Source organism: Neoarius graeffei, chromosome 11 (assembly GCF_027579695.1).
Source record: "Neoarius graeffei isolate fNeoGra1 chromosome 11, fNeoGra1.pri, whole genome shotgun sequence".
Classification (NCBI taxonomy): domain Eukaryota; kingdom Metazoa; phylum Chordata; class Actinopteri; order Siluriformes; family Ariidae; genus Neoarius; species Neoarius graeffei.
In genome coordinates, this window is record NC_083579.1 from 51,430,658 (window position 1) to 51,457,662 (window position 27,005).

Here is a 27,005-nt window from a genome sequence, read left to right on the forward strand (position 1 = left end):
GAAATCCTGCAATAATAAGGACACTGTTATGGGATGGGAATTACAGAATTATGGAAACTGGACTGTGCTCCAGTGTCTCTTGAGTGGGCTGTAAAAGAACACATTTGTGAATTAACATGACTATTTCAGAAAAAAAATATTTTTGCCGTTAAGAGTTTTTCCTTTACTCAAGCAAAAAAAAAAAAAAAAGTGAGAAATAACAGAAGCTGCTCTTTGCACAAAAAACAATACATTTATTCAAGTGTTCTCCAGCACAAGTACATAAGGAGCCTTTTTTTCTTAGTTCTGGGCACAAAACAGAAGAGAGAGGGAGTAGAGGTGGAGAATGACTGCTACATCTGCTGTATGAGCTGATCTCAGAATGAGAGAAGGCTTGAAAACAGTTATGACACAGAAGAGGTCACGCTAATTAACAGTGTCACTGAGGAAAAAACTATACAGTGCTCTCCAGAATCATTGGCACGATTCATGAAAATGAACAAACGTTAATATGTATTAAAAAACTAATGTGCAATCTTTTGAGCTTAAAGATACAGGCCTACAAAAACAATTTAAGTAGTGCAATTGTTTTCTACAAAATGCCAGTTTCAAAATGATCACCAGCCCCCTTCCAATGAAAACGTCGTGATGCCTGGAGAGTATAACAGCACTGTGACTGTTTCTGTAATGCCTGATAAGTTTGGAGACCCTTGTAGAGGGAGCTGTGAAACACTCCTCCACGCAGCATATTTTAAGGGGTTTTGGAGGGTTCAGAGCCTGATATGGCTAACGCAAAACACTGAATTTCCAATGTTGGAGTTTGGCTCATCATGTTGAAAGATCCATTTACGGATAAGTCTGAAACTCCTGTCAGAGACGATCAGGATACTTAGCAGAATTCATGATGATGTCATGTTATCTTTGCAAGTTCCCCATAACCACGGATCATAGCACTGCTTTAAAGCATCAATGGTCCAAATGATGCATTTCATTTTCTGCAGTCGCCAAACTGATGGTATAGCCAAAAAGTTATTTTTTTCTCATCTAATCACAACACATAATGCCAATTGTAGTATAATGGTGGCTTTTCTTGCAGTGCTTCCACCAGAGCCTGTTGCTATGAAGATGGAATTTAACAGTTGACTCTGAAACTGGCCACAAGCATAAACTAATCTACGCAATTCTAAAATCGAACTTTGACTTTTTTCACTCCTTCACCGCTCTCCTGCCTGGTTTCTGGCTGGCAATGCTCATGAGTCCGAATCATGGCAAACGTTCAGTTGTTTCGGACATGTAAAAATTCTGTCCCCAGCTGTGCTTAATGGTATTTTTTAATCACTTCTGTATATTACATCCATATCTAATTTGTAAGGGTTAACAACCATCTGTCTCTTGTTTCTCCCAGAGAAACAAAATTGGGTTAAAGGCAACAACGAAGTTCCCGGGGGCTGAGAGCAAATGAAAAATAATATAGGTTTTTCCAAGTATTTGTTCACATTTATTAAAACATTTCTTGAGCCTGTCAATAATTGTGGCACATATTTTATACGAAGTTCTATTATTTAAAAAAAGAATAGTTCCAATGAGATAAAATTTTTGTTAGAACAAAGATAATCATATTGAGTGGAAAATAAAATATTATTGTGTGTAATGTTTGCTCATATTTATGAAGGGTGCCAATAATTCTGAAGGACACTGAATATACTGAGGATAATACAGGAAATTGTTACTAGAGCAAACAAATAGGCCACCAAAGCCAAAAATATATAAAATAAACACTGATCTTATTTAAAAAAAAAAAAAGACGGAGGGCTTATGCCACGGAATGTAGGACTTAAAAACAATGTTGCCTGGATAATAAGCAAGTACATGTTAACAGCAAGATTGATTGATTACAATTCTTTTCTTACTTCCCAATATGAATACATGATTTTCCCACAGATAAGCACCAACTACAGCAAGATCTATTCTAAAACAATATAAGAATCTTTTCATCTTTTTTTTTCAAGTACAAAGTTAAAATGCCTTTGTTAATATATTTATATGAGAGAGTAAAATAATAGTGCTTTTCCAATACTAAAAGAAACATAAAACAGTCATTGTCGAGACAAGTTTGTCCAAATAATACATTGTTTTCAATTTGATAAAATGTTTAGCACCTTAGGAAACACCTACAATCCCCCTTTTAGTATTTATAAAAGAATTAAATGCAAATTAAAGAGACTTGATTTGTATGTAGGGCTGTGCAGTAAAGAGTAAAAGTGTCCGTCTACTGTTAAAATCATTCTTTTGCTTTCGCTATTCAACGCATGACATACAAATATGAAATACCAAAAGTCCTCCCATCCCACTGCTCCATAGCTTATGTCAATTTTTAAGGTTGCAGTTATGTTCATTACCCCTCTCTTTGCAATGTGAGACTTTCAATTCCATGATATATATTAGCACAGAATTATATTTGTACATCTCATAGGTAATTTTAAAAACAAACACAGCAACAAACATATCCTATGTACAAAATGTACAAAAAATATGGGCATCGATATCATTTCGAACATACATAAGGAATAACTAATGAAAATGAAAAAAAGATTAAGGTATGTATGCAGTACAATGACTTAAATTAAGAAAAAAAATCTCATTTGTTTCTATAGTATGTCTTATGACAGTTGGCCAATTTCCAAATCTGTACTAAGTAGAATAATTTAAATGCACACAGACTTTTTCTATAATTCTAAACAAATTCACAAAGTTCCAAAAACTTAATCATAACATAGGTCTATGATAATACAAGTTCAGCACTGACTGACTGGTCGGTTCGATTTTACCTTTGCACACACAGACTTGATTTCGACTGATATAAACTGGCCACTGCAGTGTTCCCGGGATAGGCTCCGGATTCACTACGACCCTAACCAGGATAAAGCGGTGGTTTAGAGGGAGAAACTAAACATCACGAATGACAACACGAGAGAAGCATCAGTTAAGCGTTAGGAAAGAAATAACCTGACGGGATATCTACAGAACATACTGTACGGCTCATATACGCACTACACTGAGAGCAGACAGTAACTTTCCTAACGTGGATTATGACAAAATATCACTGTAGCAGATGAGGATGTGGGAAAGGGTGGCTTTTTTTCATTCAGCCGCTTCACCAGAGTGACGGGTGAATTTCCCCCTATCCTACTAACCCATTCTTTCACATCTATTGGCACAGCCCTACTGTACAGAAATAAAAAGAACTACCTCATATATATAATGCTAAAAGCATTTCACATCATAGAACATAACAAATAAAAAAATGATTCACAAGAGTCAAGAAGAAATATTCAAAAAAAAAATACCAACGTAAATAATAAAGAAGTATACATATATAAAAGTGCTCGATATTGTTGGTAACACAGCACAAAACAATTAGCTATAAAAAGGTAGAAGAACATTGTGAAGCCGCACCATTTTTTAAAAGTGTTGCACCTGACTGAGGATAGCCTGCGAGAGGCACTGTAGAGAGGGGTTCAGCAGGCCAGGAGCAAACCCAACACCACCCTCCCTGCGACCGCCACGCATGCTAAGAGTTGTACAGTAATGATTCCGGTCTGTGTGAAGCTAGGAAAAAAAAAGTAGCTCAACACAGCCTTCTATCTCAAGGTATAGAGGAGAAAAAAAACATCACGGCCCATGTGGCAGGCCAGCAGGTTTTGTGTGTGCACGAATGCAGGAAACTGACCTCAGTGACTGCAAGACTGAGGTTTACATAGAGCACCAGTACGGTATTGTAAAAAAAGGCTGTAAAAGATACAAAATTAGATGTGGCAGACCTGGCTTGACGGATCCTTGTTTAGAGTCACTTTCTGATTTTATTTCTTTTTCTTTTAAACCTGGCTAATGGTCTAAAGGTAACCACATCTAGTCTGAAGTAGTAGCACCACATGAGTTGCAATGTTTTTCACCACCTTGAAGCACCATATTGTCACCTATTACAGTAGTACCTTTTATTACCATTGTGTATAGAAACCGTAAACAAAGAGGTATTTGTGACGTGGTGTTTTGGATTCGTTAAGACAGAGCTCCCCTGACATGGAAGAGAAAGACACCATTTTTTTTATGTGTGGATCTTTTTTTTTTTTCTATTTTGCTCTCGCCAAAGGCTCAGTTGCTCAGAGGAAAGGAAAGGCGAGCGTTCAAGCAGCCCGTTCGACCAGCCCAATCTAGCCTGTTCACTGAAAAGTCACTAACTCAGACTTTCCATGATTTACGATGGTGAAATGAATGATCTACTATTTTTCCATCATTTGCTCCCATGCTTTGTCTCTCAATGCCTTGATAGGAGGCCCCATCTCAAGTATAGCTTGCACATATAAATCAATTCAAATTCTGGATAACACTGCTAAAAAGTAAAATGAATTAACAACAAAAAAAACAATTAAATAGAATAAAAAAAGAGTCAAATATTTAAAAAAAAGAAATACCGTGAAATACCTACTTTGATGTTTATGTTGTAAATAATATACAAGGCTCTTGTTATTTCATACACCAGTTTGAGATTCTCGACTCCTCACTGCGCTGACTTTCACACACAGGCAAAATACTCTTTGAGTGGTGCAAACAGGTGGCGGATGACCGGGACACTCCACGAACGGCCTAGCAGCCTCTGTCTCGCCAACCGACTCATGTTGGACACGTCTGTGTAGTGGACGGGAAAGCCAAATACCCTAAAGGACAAGAATTCAAAGAGAGAGCGAGACCGACTGGAATAAGGCGTCAGTACTTTATGTTAAACAGCAGTGCCATACAGTGTCTAGCTGGAAGTTGTATACTGAAAACCAAGTTGAACTTTGCTCAGTGTGAATCGAACATCTCATCTCTCATCTCATTATCTCTAGCCGCTTTATCCTTCTACAGGGTCGCAGGCAAGCTGGAGCCTATCCCAGCTGACTATGGGCGAAAGGCGGGGTACACCCTGGACAAGTCGCCAGGTCATCACAGGGCTGACACATAGACACAGACAACCATTCACACTCACATTCACACCTACGGTCAATTTAGAGTCACCAGTTAACCTAACCTGCATGTCTTTGGACTGTGGGGGAAACCGGAGCACCCGGAGGAAACCCACGCGGACACGGGGAGAACATGCAAACTCCGCACAGAAAGGCCCTCGCCGGCCCCGGGGCTCGAACCCAGGACCTTCTTGCTGTGAGGTGACAGCGCTAACCACTGCACCACCGTGCCGCCCTGAATCGAACATGATTAATCTAAAAGTAATTCAATTAGTGAGCTCAACACTGGTTTTGCTAACACCTTACTTGACACTTGACAGACTGTCACAAAATAACCCATCAACTGATACTCAATGCATCAACACTAATAGATGTATTCTTTATTTTCCAAAAAGCATTTTACACTACCGTTCAAAAGTTTGGGGTCACCCAGACAATTTTGTGTTTTCCATGAAAAGTCACACTTTTATTTACCACCATGAGTTGTAAAATGAATAGAAAATATAGTCAAGACATTTTTCTGGCCATTTTGAGCATTTACTCGACCCCACAAATGTGATGCTCCAGAAACTCAATCTGCTCAAAGGAAGGTCAGTTTTATAGCTTCTCTAAAGGGCTCCACTGTTTTCAGCTGTGCTAACATGATTGTACAAGGGTTTTCTAATCATCCATTAGCCTTCTGAGGCAATGAGCAAACACATTGTACCATTAGAACACTGGAGTGATAGTTGCTGGAAATGGGCCTCTATACACCTATGGAGATATTGCACCAAAAACCAGACATTTGCAGCTAGAATAGTCATTTACCACATTAGCAATGTATAGAGTGGATTTCTGATTAGTTTAAAGTGATCTTCATTGAAAAGAACAGTGCTTTTCTTTCAAAAATAAGGACATTTCAAAGTGACCCCAAACTTTTGAACGGTAGTGTACATATATAATCATGCTAGTTTATGTTTTATTTTCCAAATAAAAGTCATTAATTGTTTACAAAAATGACGTCTATACATTAGCTATTAAACATCAATAAGCATGAACCTTTCGTATGTTTTTGAGATGGGTTATTATCAATCTTTATACCAGAACTCGGCTGGATTCTTGAATTTTATTGGTCAGAACAGAAGGCGTGCAATAGTTTATATAACAGCTTGGACAGTCGTTCCATCTGGAACAAAGCAGTAGATTTACAGTACTGTGCAAAAGTCTTAGGCACATATAAAGAAATGCTATAGACCAAAAATGGCTTTAAAAATATTGAAATGAAATGTTTCAACATTAAAGCAAATACTATAAACAGCAGTAAGCCATAATAAATTAAACAAAGTCAATATTTGGTGTGAGACGACCCTTTGCTTTAAAAAAAAAAAAAAAAGTAGTCTCAGGTACAATTAGTGCAGTTTTATAAGGAAATGAGCTGTAGGGTTTACTGGGCATCTTGCAAAACTAGCCACAGTTCTTCTGGACACTTTGACTGTCACGCTCGCTTCTTAATTTTGCAGTAAAACCCAGGTGCCTTCATTATGTTTTCTTTTTTCATCTGAAAAGTGGTCTCTTATGTAATACGCTGCTCAGACACAAACTTTTTTTGGGGGGGGGGTTCTATAACATTTAATTTTGTGCTGGAAAACGAACGCTTGGAGCTCTAAAATGTTTTTGTACCGACTCAATAATGTAGAAGTCATAAAATAGAAATCTATAACAAAGTTTGTATGGGGGTGGCACGGTGGTGTAGTGGTTAGCGCTGTCGCCTCACAGCAAGAAGGTCCGGGTTCGAGCCCCGTGGCCGGAGAGGGCCTTTCTGTGTGGAGTTTGCATGTTCTCCCCGTGTCCGCGTGGGTTTCCTCCGGGTGCTCCGGTTTCCCCCACAGTCCAAAGACATGCAGGTTAGGTTAACTGGTGACTCTAAATTGACCGTAGGTGTGAATGTGAGTGTGAATGGTTGTCTGTGTGTCAGCCCTGTGATGACCTGGCGACTTGTCCAGGGTGTACCCCGCCTTTCGCCCGTAGTCAGCTGGGATAGGCTCCAGCTTGCCTGCGACCCTGTAGAACAGGATAAAGCGGCTAGAGATAATGAGATGAGATGAGAGAAGTTTGTATGGGAAAAAAAAGGGTGCCTCAGACTTTTGCACAGTACTGTATATTAGTGTGCTTGTTTCGATATGTTATTGTTTCTCTAGAAACAGCTAATTCACAGGTTAATAATAAGGTGCTGTTATTTCATCAATAAATACTTAGATTCATTGACGTGATGAAGTTTTTTGTTAGGAGACATTTATTTAACATTTATGGAAAGAGTCTTGAGTGTTAGTACTTTGTAAAGGTCATGGTGCTTTGTAAAGTTTCACACCATGGAAAAGTCTACAGGAAAGAGGAGTTTATGCCTCTTGATAAAATGCCAAGTTGCGTTTTATATATAAGACAGAGAGAGAGTGAGAAATGCTGGTGAAGGAATGACTGTTTATCGCAGCTATAACGTACATGATAACAGGAATTAACTTCTCACAGTGAGGTACCAACTTGTCTTGTTAAAGGGCAATTTCGTTTTTTAATATGAAAGTATGTCCCTTTACACACTCATCCAGAAGGGTAATTTTGCACAAGGCCATCTGTCTACAGCAGAAAAAAATAAAATAACAAAACGCATCTGGAAAAATCCCAAGGGAGTCTGGAGCCAGAATCGTGATATTATCTGCGGAAGCGCCAGCAGGCTGCGCGAGCTTTGCACGGTTTCAGTGCACAGCCTGTGTAGACCAAGCGCTCCCATTTCTCTCTCATTGTCCGGTCTTTTGGAAAACGATGAGTACTAATCCCATCAAGATTGGTGTTGCTACACCCTCCTACGATACATCTGTTAACCATTTTAATAATTACGCGATAACATTGAAGAAATTTGCAGAAAACCACCAGGTCGTTTTCTCATAAACAAACCAGCGCTGGCGTAGGATTCAGAGGGAGGCGTCCGTCACGAAAATCAATGTTTCCCGGGAAATGCAAAGTTTTTTCAGAGCCGGACCAATTTGCCTCAAATGGCTTGATTTCAACTGAATTTTTCTGGTATTGGGCAAGGTAAAAAAATTGCAGAGAATGCGAAATGTTACAGATATTTGACCAAAGTTTAATATAAAATAGGAGAATTACATTGATCTTGCTCCTGAATTTACCCGTGATATGCACTTTAAAATGTAGTGTGTCATTAAACATTGTAATCTCTGGCATATCATTGTTGTTCATGTGTAATTACACATTCCAGATCATACAGTTATTCAAAAATAAGTTACTTCGGGTTGATAACGTCACTTCACTTCGCATCATCTCATCACCCCAGCATGGATTATTTTCACATAACTGCATTTGTCCATCTGTCACGTGTTATTCCTTACATACAACCCCGATTCCAAAAAAGTTGGGACAAAGTACAAATTGTAAATAAAAATGAAATTCAATAATTTACAAATCTCAAAAACTGATATTGTATTCACAATAGAACATAGACAACACATCAAACGTCGAAAGTGAGACATTTTGAAATTTCATGCCAAATATTGGCTCATTTGAAATTTCATGACAGCAACACATCTCAAAAAAGTTGGGACAGGGGCAATAAGAGGCTGGAAAAGTTAAAGGTACAAAAAAGGAACAGCTGGAGGACCAAATTGCAACTCATTAGGTCAACTGGCAATAGGTCATTAACATGACTGGGTATAAAAAGAGCATCTTGGAGTGGCAGCGGCTCTCAGAAGTAAAGATGGGAAGAGGATCACCAATCCCCCTAATTCTGCGCCAACAAATAGTGGAGCAATATCAGAAAGGAGTTCGACAGTGTAAAATTGCAAAGAGTTTGAACATATCATCATCTACAGTGCATAATATCATCAAAAGATTCAGAGAATCTGGAAGAATCTCTGTGCGTAAGGGTCAAGGCCGGAAAACCATACTGGGTGCCCGTGATCTTCGGGCCCTTAGACGGCACTGCGTCACATACGGGCATGCTTCTGTATTGGAAATCACAAAATGGGCTCAGGAATCTTTCCAGAGAACATTATCTGTGAGCACAATTCACCGTGCCATCCGCCGTTGCCAGCTAAAACTCTATAGTTCAAAGAAGAAGCCGTATCTAAACACGATCCAGAAGCGCAGACGTCTTCTCTGGGCCAAGGCTCATTTAAAATGGACTGTGGCAAAGTGGAAAACTGTTCTGTGGTCAGACGAATCAAAATTTGAAGTTCTTTATGGAAATCAGGGACGCCGTGTCATTCGGACTAAAGAGGAGAAGGACGACCCAAGCTGTTATCAGCGCTCAGTTCAGAAGCCTGCATCTCTGATGGTATGGGGTTGCATTAGTGCGTGTGGCATGGGCAGCTTACACATCTGGAAAGACACCATCAATGCTGAAAGGTATATCCAGGTTCTAGAGCAACATATGCTCGCATCCAGACGACGTCTCTTTCAGGGAAGACCTTGCATTTTCCAACATGACAATGCCAAACCACATACTGCATCAATTACAGCATCATGGCTGCATAGAAGAAGGGTCCGGGTACTGAACTGGCCAGCCTGCAGTCCAGATCTTTCACCCACAGAAAACATTTGGCACATCATAAAACGGAAGATACGACAAAAAAGACCTAAGACAGTTGAGCAACTAGAATCCTACATTAGACAAGAATGGGTTAACATTCCTATCCCTAAACTTGAGCAACTTGTCTCCTCAGTCCCCAGACGTTTACAGACTGTTGTAAAGAGAAAAGGGGATGTCTCACAGTGGGAAACATGGCCTTGTCCCAACTTTTTTGTGATGTGTTGTTGTCATGAAATTTAAAATCACCTAATTTTTCTCTTTAAATGATACATTTTCTCAGTTTAAACATTTGATATGTCATCTATGTTCTATTCTGAATAAAATATGGAATTTTGAAACTTCCACATCATTGCATTCCATTTTTATTTACAATTTGTACTTTGCCCCAACTTTTTTGGAATCAGGGTTGTATATGGAGAGTCTGTTTACTTGGACTATTTAAATAAAACATAACTTTACAGTATATTTGCTGATTTGCATGCACCATAGACTAATTGACTCATTCATTCATTTTCAGTAACTGTTTTATCCTTGTCAGGGTTGGAGTAGATCCAAAGCCTATCCTTGGAACACTGTATGCGAGGTGGGAAAACACCCTGGAGGATACACCGGTCCACCACAGGGCACCATGCACACACATTCACACACTCATTCACACACAGGGGCAATTCAGAGTAGCCAAACCACCTAAGCGTGTTTCGGGAGGTGAGAGGAAACCAGAGAACCTTGAAGGAAATGTGAAACTTCACACAGAAAGGAACCTAAGTTCAGTACTGATCCCTGGAGCTGTCAGGTGGGAGCACTATCTAGTACAAATACAGTAGATTCAGATTCAGTATAATACTGCATAATACAACTGGCTATTGAAAAATCTTAGATGGGACAGATTTAACCCACTGGCTACTAGCTGAATCAGACTGTTTTACAGTAATGCCATTCTGAAACATTACTCTTTTGAAGCAACATGAGAGTGAGTTTGTCATTATGTTTTGTCATTATCTTGCAAAACCAGCCTTTACATTCAGAATAAGCTACATTTTATATTACTGTGTGCAAGATGTGACCTTCACTGACCGTTCCGCACATCTGTGCATCTGCTTTTCATACGCACTGCTTCTCCGTCTACATTTTGAAGGAGTGCCTATGTTTTTCCTCTTGACTGAGGAAGTGTCATACCTCTCCATCTCAGTGCACCACAGGATGTCCTCTTTGTCATTCATGTAAACAGGGAAGTGCTGATCTTTGCCCTGTTTTATGGAATTCGACCGAGTGGTGATGGTCCTCACTTTATCAAACTGGAAATTTAAAACAGATATTTAATTACTTTTCACAGCTTTGTTAAAAAGTATTAAGTTGGTATTTACCCATGTCAAGTGGATATTTAAGTGGCAGTATTACCTTTGCAGTCCTGCCATGTTCAAGACAGTCTTGCAGGTCCAGTTTGTCAGTGTTCATGGCAGTCAGAGGTCTATGATGAGATGGAAAACAGATCAAATGAGAGATGGAAAGAGAAATACAAAAGTAGAGAGAAACAACTGGAGAGATGCACTTTATTTAATGGTAAGAAGAATTCATGGAGAATGGTGAGGTAGCATATAGTGTGAACAGAGGGAAGGTTTTGACATAAGCACTGTTGCTCCCCTCACCATTCTTCAACCAACCTGTTCATGCCAGGAAGGTTTCCCCAGAAGTAGCGGGCACGATGGGCAGCAGACACTTCCTTCGCATCTATCATCACTGGGTTGCACTGTTAAGAGGAACAGACATAACAGGCTTTTGTGAATAAAACAGCACGTTTAAGCCAAATCCTTCCGTATTATATTTCACTGATGCTGAACTTGTGTAATCTAATAAAAATATAGACTGGTATAACTATATCAACATAAGTCGGCAAATGTACTGGATGCAGGACTCGTACATAAAATTCTCACTTTGTTTTTATCAGCATATTTAAATGTTTATTCAATTTAATTTGTATGTACAGTTGCGCTCATTACAAGCAAATTTGTTTTTTCTTAGAAAGTTAATAGATGCCTTTCTTTACAGAATGCTTTATCTGACATGTCTATTTAAAACAATGCAAAATATATCCAAATGGAATTAAATTTCAACCTTAAATTTCTAATTTTGACAAGTTTTAATGCAGAATACAAAGTTATTGAATCTTGACATGACTTTGATTTTTCGTTTGAAAGTAGGCCTGAGCATAAGCATGAAGGAACATTGTGCAAGAGAGAAAAAAAACCATGACAGGATTCTCTTCTTTCTGATGGATATATTACGTTTTGTCAAAGAAAATTATATTCTTTTGTTGATCTACAAAAAGGTGTTCGCATGACACGATATAGGCCTATTTGCATAAATGTATGCGTTCAGGTTTGTGTCTTTACTGAAATAAATGGAACGAATATGATATGACACACTTATCCCCACTGGGCTTAATTTTAAAAATCTTAATAAAACTGATTTAAAAAAAATGAACGTACTGTTTATATTTTATCTCGGGGACAAAATGATAAGAACAATTTGGATTATTCTGGGGGCGTCACGGTGGTGTAGTGGTTAGCACTGTCACCTCACAGCAAGAAGGTCCTGGGTTCGAGCCCTGCGGCCGACGAGGGCCTTTCTGTGTGGAGTTTGCATGTTCTCCCCGTGTCCGAGTGGGTTTCCTCCGGGTGCTCCGGTTTCCCCCACAGTCCAAAGACATGCAGGTTAGGTTAACTGGTGACTCTAAATTGACTGTAGGTGTGAATGTGAGTATGAATGGTTGTCTGTGTCTATGTGTCAGCCCTGTGATGACCTGGCGACTTGTCCAGGGTGTACCCCGCCTTTCGCCCATAGTCAGCTGGGATAGGCTCCAGCTTGCCTGCGACCCTGTAGCACAGGATCTGCGGCTACAGATAATGGATGGATGGATTATTTGGGGGCTTAAACAGACACAGTAGGTCTGTAAGTCTACCACTTGGTGGCAGCAAAGAAGTGGGTTATTGCTCACTGCTGAGGAACACATCATACAATTTGCCTTTCACAGAACTCTTCATACAAATCCAGTCTTCAAAACCTGAATACTTTTTGTATTTGTGTGTTTCTGTGTGAGTAACTCTATGTCATAAGTATAAGCACAATAACACGCACCTCTAAAAAGCGAGAGATGTCCCTCTTGTCACTGACACCCATGGCCACTACGTTCTCAAAAAGCCAGAAGAAAGGCCTGTCATCTCCTTCCTTAGGACGAGCTTCATGTAAAAGCCGGTAAAACTCGAAGAACAGTCGCCCCGTGCCCTCTGGTGCATGTGTGTGGTGATAAGAAAATGAGGTACAGAAAAATTAAGGGAAGAGTATCCAGATATACTGTTGTGCAAATTTGTGCTTTACAATGCAATACAAACAGTCATCCAAAACAACATATAAACTAATACTAATTTTAAATGATTTAAAATAAATCAAAAATGGTTAAAGTATCGATTTTGCATGCAATATGATTTTACCATAGAGACCTTTCCGTGCTGGATTAACTATAGACAGATCATTACAGGGACTTCCTCCGATGACAAGATCAAAAGGTCCCCACTCTTGTATCTATGACAAAAATGAAAGCGACAGACAGAGAAAGAACAGGAGGCCAATTAAGGGTTAAAATATCTTCATGTCTACAACCCCGATTCCAAAAAAGTTGCGACAAAGTACAAATTGTAAATAAAAACGGAATGCAATAATTTACAAATCTCAAAAACTGATATTGTATTCACAATAGAACATAGACAACATGTCAAATGTCGAAAGTGAGACATTTTGAAATTTCATGCCAAATATTGGCTCATTTGAAATTTCATGACAGCAACACATCTCAAAAAAGTTGGGACAGGGGCAATAAGAGGCTGGAAAAGTTAAAGGTATAAAAAAGGAACAGCTGGAGGACCAAATTGCAGCTCATTAGGTCAACTGGCAATAGGTCATTAACATGACTGGGTATAAAAAGAGCATCTTGGAGTGGCAGCGGCTCTCAGAAGTAAAGATGGGAAGAGGATCACCAATCCCCCTAATTCTGCGCCGACAAATAGTGGAGCAATATCAGAAAGGAGTTTGACAGTGTAAAATTGCAAAGAGTTTGAACATATCATCATCTACAGTGCATAATATCATCAAAAGATTCAGAGAATCTGGAAGAATCTCTGTGCGTAAGGGTCAAGGCCGGAAAACCATACTGGGTGCCCGTGATCTTCGGGCCCTTAGACGGCACTGCGTCACATACGGGCATGCTTCTGTATTGGAAATCACAAAATGGGCTCAGGAATCTTTCCAGAGAACATTATCTGTGAGCACAATTCACCGTGCCATCCGCCGTTGCCAGCTAAAACTCTATAGTTCAAAGAAGAAGCCGTATCTAAACACGATCCAGAAGCGCAGACGTCTTCTCTGGGCCAAGGCTCGTTTAAAATGGACTGTGGCAAAGTGGAAAATTGTTCTGTGGTCAGATGAATCAAAATTTGAAGTTCTTTATGGAAATCAGGGACGCCGTGTCATTCGGACTAAAGAGGAGAAGGACGACCCAAGTTGTTATCAGCGCTCAGTTCAGAAGCCTGCATCTCTGATGGTATGGGGTTGCATTAGTGCGTGTGGCATGGGCAGCTTACACATCTGGAAAGACACCATCAATGCTGAAAGGTATATCCAGGTTCTAGAGCAACATATGCTCCCATCCAGATGACGTCTCTTTCAGGGAAGACCTTGCATTTTCCAACATGACAATGCCAAACCACATACTGCATCAATTACAGCATCATGGCTGCGTAGAAGAAGGGTCCGGGTACTGAACTGGCCAGCCTGCAGTCCAGATCTTTCACCCATAGAAAACATTTGGCACATCATAAAACGGAAGATACGACAAAAAAGACCTAAGACAGTTGAGCAACTAGAATCCTACATTAGACAAGAACGGGTTAACATTCCTATCCCTAAACTTGAGCAACTTGTCTCCTCAGTCCCCAGACGTTTACAGACTGTTGTAAAGAGAAAAGGGGATGTCTCACAGTGGTAAACATGGCCTTGTCCCAACTTTTTTGTGATGTGTTGTTGTCATGAAATTTAAAATCACCTAATTTTTCTCTTTAAATGATACATTTTCTCAGTTTAAACATTTGATATGTCATCTATGTTCTATTCTGAATAAAATATGGAATTTTGAAACTTCCACATCATTGCATTCCGTTTTTATTTACAATTTGTACTTTGTCCCAACTTTTTTGATATTGGGGTTGTAATAAAGATGCTTTAAATATTATGCACACCTCAGTTCTTTCAAAAGCAAATTTCTAGCAGTTTAACTCACGTGTTTGCGAGTGACATTCCGCACATCGCCAACATACATGATACGTCCATGGTGCCGTACAATACCGACAGTGATGGAGTCCTCACATATCTCAGAGGCCACATAGCGCTCCACCTGAATACCTAGCTCCTTTAGCACCAGCAGCCCTACACACACAAACAGACACAAACTGAGCAAACCGAGGGCCCTGCTTCCCAAAGCCATCTAGATGCCTTCGCATTACATATGTACATTTTTGTACAGTATAGTCCTTGTATTGTTAGCATAATATATTGTATTTCATTGTCATGCAATTTGGGAAATGTGAACAATCTTTTTTTGGAATCAAAATTTAGAGAAAAGCGATTCTCGTTTGTGCAATATAATGTAACTAGCAGGTTACCTGGCATTGCCCGGGTTTTGCAAAATTCTGGGTTGCCCCCAGACTTCCATATCAAATTTGTTGAAGATCCGTTGAGAAATGGTGATGTTAACCCAAGACAAACAAAAATCCAAACATCCACCACCAGGGACACCCTGGGGCCCAAATATGGAATTTCTGAGTTCTGCCAAATTGTGGCTATCTCCTGTACCTACGTGCCAAGTTTAGTGAAGATCTGTCGAGAATTTGTGTTGATAAATGTCACGTGAAAGGCATTGAGGGAGGGGATGGGTGGATGTTGTGCCTGTACATGCATTTTGTTTATATCTGCAAAATTCCGGGTCAGCCCCCGATCTACTTGCCAAATTTGTTGAAGATCCGTCGAGAAATGGCGACATTAGCTCAAGGCAAACAAACAAATTTTGCCGCTTATTATATAGACTATAGGAATTAATCAGTGGGAAAACATACACATGTCTATATGTACTTAGATCTGTATATATTTACCATCCACAGTACCAGTTAAAAGTTTGGACACACCTACTCATTCATAGGTTTTTCTGTATTTTGACTACTTTCTACACTGTAGAAGGATACTGAAGACATCAAAACTATGGAATAATATACGGAGCATATATGGAATTATGTTTCATGGGGGCGTCGTGGCTCAGGTGGTTAAGGTGCTATACCATGAATGCGGGCGACCCGGGTTCGATTCCGGCCCGAGGTCATTTCCCGATCCCGTCTCTCTCTCTCCCGCTCATTTCCTGTCTCTACACTGTCCTATCCAATAAAGGTGCAAAAAGCCCAAAAAAATATCTTTAAAAAAAAAATATATATATATGTTTCATATTTTAGATTCCTTAAAGTAGCCAACGTTTACCTTGATGACGCTTTGCACACTATTGGCATTATCTTAACCAGCTTCATGACGTCGTCACCTGGAATGCTTTTCAGTTAACAGGTGCCTCGTCAAAAGTTAATTGGTGCAATTTCTTGCCTTCTTAATGCGCTTGAGATCAAACAGTAAATAGTAAATAATAAAAATACAGTAAATAGTCTGATTCCACAACTGTACTAATCCATATTATGTCAAGAACCGCTCAACGAAGTAAAGAGAAACGACATCCGTCATTACTTTAAGACATGAAGTGTCTTTAAATTAATCAAAATAAAGAAAAGCCACTGAATTAGGTGGTGTGTCCAAATTTTTGTCTGGTACTGTACAGACAGATTTCGCATTAACAGTGTCATTAAGATACAGTCCTGTCAATAACACTTTAGTCATTACACAGCACTGTAAAGCCACTATAAGGAAAAGATGGCTGTTCTGCGATTAGCACAATTTCCTGCTGATAGCATAAAAACGAAAGGGTGTGGGTTCTCCTTTCACCTGTAGCGATTCCGTCAAAGAGTGATAACACACGAATCGGCTTTCTCTTCTCTGCCAAAACAGGAGGGTAGAGCTTTGGAGGTTCCTGAGAGAGAAAGTATACGAGTGAAAGGGAGGAGAGAGTGAGCGAGTGAAAGGGAGGAGAGAGGGGGAGAGAAGGAGAGAGAGCCTGCTCAGTAAAATGTAATGGGACTTGGACAGAGACAGTTCCAGGAGTTTTATTTTCAGAAGGCTGAGGAGGAGTATACCAAGGACTGTAAAAAGGCAATAACAGCGTGGCGTTACTGAGGCATTGCAAGGTGATGACGTTAAGGATGTACTTTGGTGGTGGGCTCATACAATTTTCAGAAAAAGCAACAACGTAAGTGGCAAACAATAAATATTAGCAGGCTCTTGAGTGGTGTAACAGAAAGGCATTTGCCCTGTCATCAGGAGATAGCAAGTTTGAATCCTGAAGATGCCAGAGCCATACACGGACAGGAGTTCAAAAGGGTAAAACTGGCCATGCTCTCTGGGTGGGAGGGACGGTATAATCTCTCCCCTATCAATCAGAACAACACTTGCCAATCATGGGCTTCTGTACATTCAGAAGTGGACAGCTTTCCTCCGAAGCATGTTACCCTGCCCAACGTGAGCAGTGGTTCAGAAAGATGGCTGGCTTCACGTCTCGGGCCACGTTCACATTACAAGCCTCGTTGTTCAATTTCAATTTTTTGCTCGAAACTGATTCGCCTATCTTGATTGTTCACATTCATAATTACAAGTGACCTGTATCTGACTGTAACGTGAGTGCATCTGTCCTCTGAAACGGCATGTATGGGCACACGGATACATTTTTACACGAGTTGTCTGCGTTACCAACAAAAAAAACCCCTCATATATGTGAGACAAATCACGGTATTAAAGCCAACTAAATGGACACGCTAGGAGCTAATGTATGCATCGCATTTTGTTCTGGAGGACAGCAAACAGTTCATCAGCTGTACATGATCGGGTCGAGAAGGTGAAAAAAGGCCAGATGGCTAGCTTTTGCTATTTTCGCAGCTATTGTAGCTCTCCTCCATTGTTGTTTTGCTGTGCTGGTGGAGGAAGATGGCGCTCAGGGCATGCGTATAGGCAACAAGCCACATGAATTCTGATCTGATCGTTCTCGTTCATGTCGCATGGCCACAAATCGGATATGTATCCGATCTAGGACCGCATTTGAAAGTGACTCGAATAAAGGCTTGTCGTATTCGAGTCCAGGACTCAGACTCGAGTCCGACTGGTGCACTAATTTTAAAGACTCGTGACTTGACGTGCACTTGAGCACTGATGACTCAGACTCGGACTCAGACTCATGCATTAACTGCATTTGGACTCGTAAATTGGAGACGAGGACTCGGATTTTTTCTTAATTTTTTGTAACACGCTATAATAATTTCATGCAAGAGTGTCACACCTGCGCGCCTTGGCACGTGCATCAGATAGACCCTTGGTCAAGCTCTGGACAGTGTGCGCGCCAAGTGGACTCTCGCGCGCGCCGTAAACGACTCGCACCTGCCCAGGATTAAGGCGCAATCAGCACGCCTATATATAAACTGTGAAAACACACTTACTTTGCGAAGTATTGAGTTGTGTTGCTGACACATCACCTAGCCTTATTTCCTTGTTTGGCTTCCTGATCCCTGATTTCCTGTTTCTCGTCTTTGATTCTGCTGAGTCTATGATAGCCTGTTTGTGCCTCACTCGACCCATTGCCTGTTTCACCGTTTTACTATTTTGCCTGCTGTTCTGGATTGTTTACCCGTCTTCACTTGTATTAATAAGCACACCTTCTGCACTTACATCCATCTCCCAACCATCTCTGACAGAATACTTCGCACTCGCTGACAAAGAGAATGCACATTCACCTGTTCATACGTCATGTTTAGGAACAGACTAATGTTAATGGCGCTAAAACAGCCACCATCAAATGGTGCGGCTGGAGTCTTGTTCTCGGACTCGACTCAGATCAATAGTGGACTCGACTCGAAATTTTTTAATGACTTGGACTTGACTCGGACTTGAACACTGGGGACTCAAGACTGGACTCGGACTCGAGGTTTAATGACTCGACTACAACACTGCTTGAGTCTGATTTGAAAATATCAGATTTCTCTGTCCACACAGCCCTGAAAACATTAGATCTGTGACATATTAAGACAAAAAAAAATCACATTTGAATCACTTCAGTCTTGTAATGTGAACGCAGTCTTGGAAGAAGCATGTGATAGACTTAATCCTCCCAGATGGGTAATTGTTGTATGACAGCTGAGACCTAGCTGGTGGTTGGGAATTGGCCAGAAGTAACTTTGAGACAAAATCAATGATGGATAGGTAAAAAATAAAATAAAAACAAAACAAACAAATAAATCAATCAATAAAAACTGCACAACTCTTGCTTGCAAAGCAATATCAGGCAAATGAAGCTTGTATGACTTGAAACCCAAACAATATATATGACTTAATAATAATAATAATAGGACGCATTAAATAATCATCATCATCATCATCTCTGTTTAAAATGTATTAATGCACACTGTATTTCACTTTGAATGTTAATTAGATTTTTGACTTCTTAATGACTTTTCTGCTCATACCATATTTTTTGCTCATACAAGATGCATCCCAGACTGTCCCAATCATTAAAAAGTGGTTTGCACGCATGGCCAACACCGCTTTCATTCTGACTCAAAACCTCAACTAATTTCCATTGACTTTAGGTTTTATTCAATGTCGTGGCCTCACTGCTGTTTTAATGAGTTGGGTTTGGGAGCTTTGCCAGTGAAGCTCACCAAGATCATATTAACTTTGACATCAATTTGGTTTTGGTCTTTGTGTAATTTTATCATATAACTGCGAAAACCAAATGTGAACATGCAGGGGTGGTCAAACATACAGGCCATGGGCCGATAAAGGTTCTGACTGGGCAATTCTATATTAATGCCATGCCTTTGGAATGGGATGTTCAACAAGCACATACAGGTGTCAGGGTCAGGTGTCTGCGTGCCACTGTGTATATATGGTAAAGCCATACTATTCTTTAAGTTCGTTTCTTAAGACAAGGATTTTTTAAGCTGTTACCTTGTTGTTGACAGTTTCGGCGATAAACTTCCACCTTCTTCAAAACAGTCACCAGATGTCGAGTGGTGACGTGCCTTATCAGCTGATGTTACTCTATGGAGGCGTGAACGTCCCGCCCAATTTGACAGGTAGTCCACGCCTCCTGCTGTCAGGTCGCTCCTCCAGGACTGTGCTCCAGGTGTGCGACAGCGCATACGCTCCCTCATCCCGGTTCATAGTCCTCTGCGCCCGCTTGCGTATCTCCGGTGCCTCTAAAATTCACCGCTGGTATCTATTTTCTTCAGCGCGAATGACTCTGGCCTCTTCCCAATATATATGAAATCCCTTGCCGTTCATGTAATAAAATCTATATTGGTGAAACGGGCAGATGCTTCCATACTCGCAGAAAAGAACACCAAATAGAATGTGAAAAAGAAACAACAAAAAGACTCACAAGATCCGAAAAAGAAAAAGCACACCAAGAAAACCTAAAATCAGCCATTTCAGACCACTGTAAATGGCAAAATCATACAATGAATTGGGAAGAGGCCAGAGTCATTCGCGCTGAAGAAAATAGATACCAGCGGTGGATTTTAGAGGCAGCGGAGATACGCAAGCAGGCGCAGAGGACTATGAACCGGGATGAGGGAGTGTATGCGCTGTCGCACACCTGGAGCGCAGTCCTGGAGGAGCGACCTGACAGCAGGAGGCGTGGACTACCTGTCAAATTGGGCGGGACGTTCACGCCTCCATAGAGTAACATCAGCTGATAAGGCACGTCACCACTCGACATCTGGTGACTGTTTTGAAGAAGGCAAGGCAAGGCAAGTTTATTTATATAGCACATTTCATACACAATGGCAGTTCAATGTGCTTTACAGAAGTAAAAACAAAAACAGTATACAATGGAGAAATAAAATTACATAAAATAATTTTATTTTTATTCTAAAACAATTAATTAAAAGAATTAAAAGAAAATAATAAGAATTAAACAATAGTAGAAATAAAATAATAAAATAAAGTAGAAATAGAAGGGAAAAAAAGGAAACCAGCAGAATAGAATAAAGAATAAAATAGAATAAAGTTAAAATTAAAGTAAATTTAAAACATGCAGAGAAAGTAAAAATTAAAAAAAAAAAAAGAAAATATTAATTATTTAACAGAAAGCATCTGAAAACAGCTTGGTCTTTAACCTAGATTTAAAACTGCCAACAGCAGGAGCATTTTTAATGTCCTCTGGCAGTTGGTTCCATAGCTGTACTGCATAGTAGCTAAAGGCTGCTTCACCATACTTTGTTTTAACAACTGGTTTTAACAGTAAATTTTTCTGTTTTGATCTGGTAGATCTGATCGGGTTAGGCCGCTGCAACATATCAGAGAGGTAATTGGGCCCTGTACCATTTAGAGATTTGTACACCAGCAGCAATACTTTAAAGTCAATAGAAGGCGGAAGTTTATCGCCGAAACTGTCAACAACAAGGGAACATCTTAAAAAATCCTTGTCTTAAGAAACGAACTTAAAGAATAGTTTGAATAGTTAGACATAATGAACTTTCACTACATATGGTAAAGCCATAATTTGGAAATGTAGCTTTTTTTTGTGAAAAACTGCAGTCAGTTCATCTGTTTTGTAGCCGTTCAAAATGTACTTTTCAGGCAAATGCTGATAGACGAGCACGTTACAATGACACATTGATGTGTTATCAGTGTACTAAAAACGGATTTTTTTTTTTGTCCAACCCACTAAACAAATTGGTGTACTACGGCTTGTTTCCTCTGCTGTAGAGGAACCTCTGCTCTCCAATCTACTCATATATCAATAATATGAGGATTTTAATATTGATTAATAAAACAAAAGTATAACTGTTCTCAAAGAAACCACTCAGTACCGAGTCCTCTGGTGCTTCCGCCACCTCAAAGGATGTCACGTGTCTTTTCCAGCTTCTGATCTGCATTAACCTATTCCCATTGGTGTTAAAAAGCAGGAACTGTCCCGCACCTGCGCATACTTCCAGAAAGCAATAAAAACATTTTTCCACATTAAATCACTTCAGTAACTGGGGCTCTTTATTTGGTAATGGAGAACCGGTCAAATTACTTCACTGACCATAAATTTGAGATAATATAAACAATCTCAGAAGCCCTAAAACTGTCTGCCCTACACCACTGTAGCGCAGGTGGACCATGAAACGGTTCATAAAGAAATCCTCACTTAACCCCATTAGTGGACACAAAGCCTTCACATGCTAATCTTATTAGAAGAGAGTTTTTGGTATTGTTATGTACTGGTTATGCTTACACGGTGTGTTAAACTGCCATTGCTTTGTCTTTCTCTGGGCTCACTCGCTGTCTTCTAAGTCATTTGTATTCTTTTATCCAAATATGCACAAGATGCATGATGCAGTTCTTTTTTTTTGTTGGATTGGTAATTTAGAAGATGCAACAATTTCTTTCCACTGCATCATGGCATGGTGTTAATTAACAACCATGCCAAAACCTTTTTAATGGGAAAACTCGTGATTTAAGTGGGTACTACTTACAAAGTCCTGGTCGTGGTTGTTGGCAAAGAAGTGTTGCAGGCGACTGGGCCAGTCAACCCGGCGTTCCAGCAGCCCGTACTGAGGCTTCTGACCACACATATAGCAGTTCCAAGGGTCTTCCTTTATAGCAGCTTGTGCTGCACCCGGCCCAACTAGCAAATCCACGCACTCTACACAGAAACACCTGCAAACAACACAGTCCGCTAAGTCCATGAATTCTGACAGCGGTATCTAAGCTATGCCATATTACAGTATACAGTATTTACTCTGTCTATTACAACAGTAGTCGCAGTGACCACGCAGTGTTATCATTCCACACTTATCCTAAAAATTAACATCAACTAATGTTCCTAACAACCGTACTGTTAGAATTAGGGATGCATTGATACCAATAGTGGGACTGGGTACGGGTCCAGTACAGTGCTCATTTACTCTTACTCGTAAAAAATTTTCAGCCCAGCATCTGATATTACATGATACTATATGACATGTGCATTGTCCCCGACTGTAGGTTGCCATGCTAATAAACACAAATCACAACATTTCCATGATCTGGAAGTATTTCATTATTAACGTTGGCAGTCAAAGCAAAAACAGACCAAATAAACTATCGAAACGAGGTACGACATCATCGTCCAATAATACAAGTAACCCAAACAAAAAGTAAGATAAACCTACAATGTCTTATGGTGTTTACATTAGTACCTTTTAATACAGAGCACAAGGATGTCATCCATGAGCACACGGAGCAGTGTCAGCGAAATCATGGTCATGAACTGGCACAAGGGTATTTGAAACTGTCACATGCGACAGCGTTTCAGTTCTATGACCATTAAGCACGTGCACTTTCTTTCCCCCTCAATCACCAGCGTCTACACTTCGCTCCGAAATCAAGGCGCAATTCTTTCAACATTTTTTGCGCTCGTTTTTTTACTGACCACACTTGCTGATATTGCTCTGTGTGCTCAGGATGTCCATCATCGCGCTCTCTATTCAAGATACTGTTTTAACACCATAACACGTCAAATATAAAAATTTAAACGCAAGTAGTTCATTGCTAGCACACAGAAGTATTGATACGGAAGCAGTACTGACGGAGTCCCAAAAATCATGTACTCGGGCTGAAAAAATGGCTTCGATGCGTCCCTATATTCATTTAACTTTATGAAAGAACAGTAAGATGATGCATTGACATGAACTGAACCGTCTGTGGCAGTTACACCTGCAGCAGTTATTGTTTCCACACATGAGCACCTCCCTTCCTCCACAGCAGATTGTGCAGTAAGATTGATATCCGTCGTCGTCATATTGGTACGCGCACTCCAAGAAGCAGTTCTGTAACACAACATTACACGCTAATGAAAAAAAAAGCTTGTGTTTGTCTGTGGACAGTTGAGCGAATACACAAACCTATAGTGTACTGTTTATTTTATTAGATGACTATAATAGCATTGTTGATGCGATTTAGTCATATGTAATAGAGTCAAATCTTCACTCACTGAGCATTTATTATGAACACCTGTACACCTACTCATTCACGGAATTATCTAATCAACCAATCGTACGGTAGCAGTGCAATAAATAAAATCATGCAGATTCAGGCCAGCAGCTTCAGCTAATGTTCACATCAACCATCACAATGGGGGGGGGGGGGACCGTCACAGTGATTTTGACCGTGACATGATTGTTGGTGTCAGACAGGCTAGTTTGAGTATTTGTATAACTACTGATTTCCTGAGATTTTCCCCACACAACAGTATCTGGAGTTTACCAAGAATGGTACAATAAATAAGAAAAAAACAAGATAAATTGTGAGCTACTGCTCACTTACGTATTCCCCCCCTGCTCTCACTTATATCAAAATGCAAGCAATCGAAGGAACAAGACATTTATCATGAATGCTGACTTCAACAAATAATTAACCCTGAAACAAGTAAGTAAAGAGCAGTGTTCTCCCCAGGGATTTCACATCACATCCTGGTAAACTGTCATTTTGAAATAGCATTTTGCTTCTTGAAATAGCGTCAAAATCCACCCTATATGTTTCGTAAATACATTCAGTCGGTAAACAGGAAGTTGATGTGTGACAGACCTGAAAACGATATACACAGTATAGAACTCCAAGCTGAAGCTCGGTACTAAATATCAAGTAGTTGTGATTTGCAGTTGCTGAGAAAAATGTTAGGAAAATTTTGTAAATCCACACTTGATGTTTCGTAAATACATTCAGTCGGTAAACAGGAAGTCGATGTGCGACAGACCTGAAAACGGTATACATGGTATAGAACCCCAAGCTGAAGCTCGGCACTAAATATCAAGTAGTTGTGATTTGCAGTTGCTGAGAAAAATGTTAGGAAAATTTTGTAAATCCACACTAGATGTTTCGTAAACACATTCAGTCGGTAAACAGGAAGTCGATGTGCGACAGACCTGAAAACAGTATACACAGTATAGAACCCCAAGCTGAAGTTTGGTACCAAGTACCTATGATTTGTAGTTGCTGAGAAAAAGGGTGTTTTGGACGGACGGAAATACGGACAGAGGTAAATAAACCAGTATAAAATCGTCCACTGAGCAGCATTTCTGCAGATGGAAGCACCTTGTTATTGAGGGAGGTCAACGGAGAATGGCCAATGGTGGGTTTCCCAAAAGCCTCTTAATGCTAGGAGCAGCTTAACTACGAGAGAGAGTGTCCATTGTGCTGCTCGCTCGACCATTTAACGATGATCTTTGTGCTATGATGCTTTTGGGAAACTCGGCACAGACTGGTTCGAGCTGACAGATGCCCCTTTTCCACCAAAGCAGTTCCAGGGCTGGTTCGGGGCCAGTGCTTAGTTTGGAACCGGGTTTTCTGTTTCCACTGACAAAGAACTGGCTCTGGGGCCAGAAAAACCGGTTCCAGGCTAGCACCAACTCTCTGCTGGGCCAGAGGAAAGAACCGCTTATGTCAGCGGGGGCGGAGTTGTTAAGACCAACAACAATAAGAAGACCGCGAAAGATCGCCATTTTTAAGCGACGAGAAGCAACAGCTGTACAAATGCGAAGTCAGCCATTATTATTATTAATGTTGTTGCTGCTGCTGCTTCTTCCGTGTTTTTGCTTCGATATTCGCGCCAAGGTTTATGCAAACGTAGCGACGTAGTGACGTATACAACGACGTAACTGACGTATACAGCGACGTAATGACGTGGCTTCCCTTAGCACCGCGAGCTATGGAAAAGCAAACTGGTTCTCAGCTGGCTCGCAAGTTGAACGAGTTGTGAACCAGCACCAGCACTGGCCCCGAACCAGCCCTGGAACTGATTTGGTGGAAAAGGGGTAAGAAAGGCTACAGTAACCCAGATAAACACTCTGTACAATTGTGGTGAGCAGAAAACATGTCAGAATGCACATCACGTCAAATCTTGAAGCGGATGAGCTACAACAGCATTGGACCACGTTGGGTTCCACTTATCGGCTAAGAAGAGAAAGCTGAGGCTGCAGTGTGCACAGGTTCACCAAAACTGGGCAGGTAAAGACTGGAAAAACGTAGCCTGGTCTGATGAATCTCGATTTCTGTTCAGATTCACCTTGGGCTTGTTTACACCAATCATCGCTTGAATGACACAGCCTATCTGAGTATTGTTGCTGATCATGTGCATCCCTCCCTGGCCACAATTTACTATCTTATACTGGCTACTTCCAGCATGTCACAAAGGAAAAGTCTTCTCAAACTTTTTTCATGAACATGCCGATGAGTTCAATGTTCTTTTGCGGCCTTCCCAATCACCGACTCTGAATCCAATAGAACAGCTTTGGGATGTGATAGAAAGGGAGATTCCCAGCATGAAAGTGCAGCTGAAAAATCTGCAGGAATTGTTTGATGCAGTCATCTCAACATGGACCAGAATCGCAAAGCAATGTTTCCAATGTCATGTGGAATCCGTGCCACAAAGAACTGAGGCTGTTTTGAGAGCAAAGGGAGGCCCTACCCAGGATGGTATAGTGTTTCTAATAAAGTGCTCAGTGAGTGTATACTGTATGCGCTTATTTACAAATAATTTTGGAACAGGATCAGAGTGATTCTAATTCACAGGATTAATCTTCACTCTCGTACATAAAGGGTACTAAACTGTACTATTCTTTGTGTGTGGGGTGGTACCCTCAAACATACAGTGGTGCTTGAAAGTTTGTGAACCCTTTAGAATTTTCTATATTTCTGCATAAATATGACCTAAAACATCATCAGATTTTCACACAAGTCCTAAAAGTAGATAAAGAGAACCCAGTTAAACAAATGAGACAAAAATATTATACTTGGTCATTTATTTATTGAGGAAAATGATCCAATATTACATATCTGTGAGTGGCAAAAGTATGTGAACCTTTGCTTTCAGTATCTGGTGTGACCCCCTTGTGCAGCAATAACTGCAACTAAACGTTTCCGGTAACTGTTGATCAGTCCTGCACACCGGCTTGGAGGAATTTTAGCCCATTCCTCCGTACAGAACAGCTTCAACTCTGGGATGTTGGTGGGTTTCCTCACATGAACTGCTCGCTTCAGGTCCTTCCACAACATTTCGATTGGATTAAGGTCAGGACTTTGACTTGGCCATTCCAAAACATTAACTTTATTCTTCTTTAACCATTTCTTTGGTAGAACAACTTGTGTGCTTAGGGTTGTTGCCTTGCTGCATGACCCACCTTCTCTTGAGATTCAGTTCATGGACAGATGGCCTGACATTTTCCTTTAGAATT

The 27,005-nt window shown here is 40.3% G+C and overlaps 1 protein-coding gene across 14 annotated transcripts in view; it reads right to left on the reverse strand.

Annotated features, from left to right (window-relative positions):
• Positions 1–212: 212 nt before the first annotated feature.
• Positions 213–27,005, reverse strand: part of dnmt3ab (DNA (cytosine-5-)-methyltransferase 3 alpha b) — a 102,467-nt gene continuing 75,674 nt past the window's right edge. For 13 of the 14 annotated variants that reach the window (XM_060934117.1, XM_060934120.1, XM_060934119.1 and 10 more), the window contains 10 exons: positions 23,491–23,603; positions 22,269–22,452; positions 16,645–16,729; positions 14,891–15,036; positions 13,050–13,140; positions 12,697–12,845; positions 11,223–11,308; positions 10,960–11,029; positions 10,738–10,856; positions 213–4,694 (listed from right to left, as the gene is read on the reverse strand). In XM_060934117.1, the coding sequence (XP_060790100.1) occupies positions 4,553–4,694; positions 10,738–10,856; positions 10,960–11,029; positions 11,223–11,308; positions 12,697–12,845; positions 13,050–13,140; positions 14,891–15,036; positions 16,645–16,729; positions 22,269–22,452; positions 23,491–23,603 (1,185 nt within the window). In that variant the 3' untranslated portion in view covers positions 213–4,552. The remainder of the gene's footprint in view (positions 4,695–10,737; positions 10,857–10,959; positions 11,030–11,222; positions 11,309–12,696; positions 12,846–13,049; positions 13,141–14,890; positions 15,037–16,644; positions 16,730–22,268; positions 22,453–23,490; positions 23,604–27,005) is intronic. The other variant, XM_060934118.1, reaches the window with a different exon arrangement.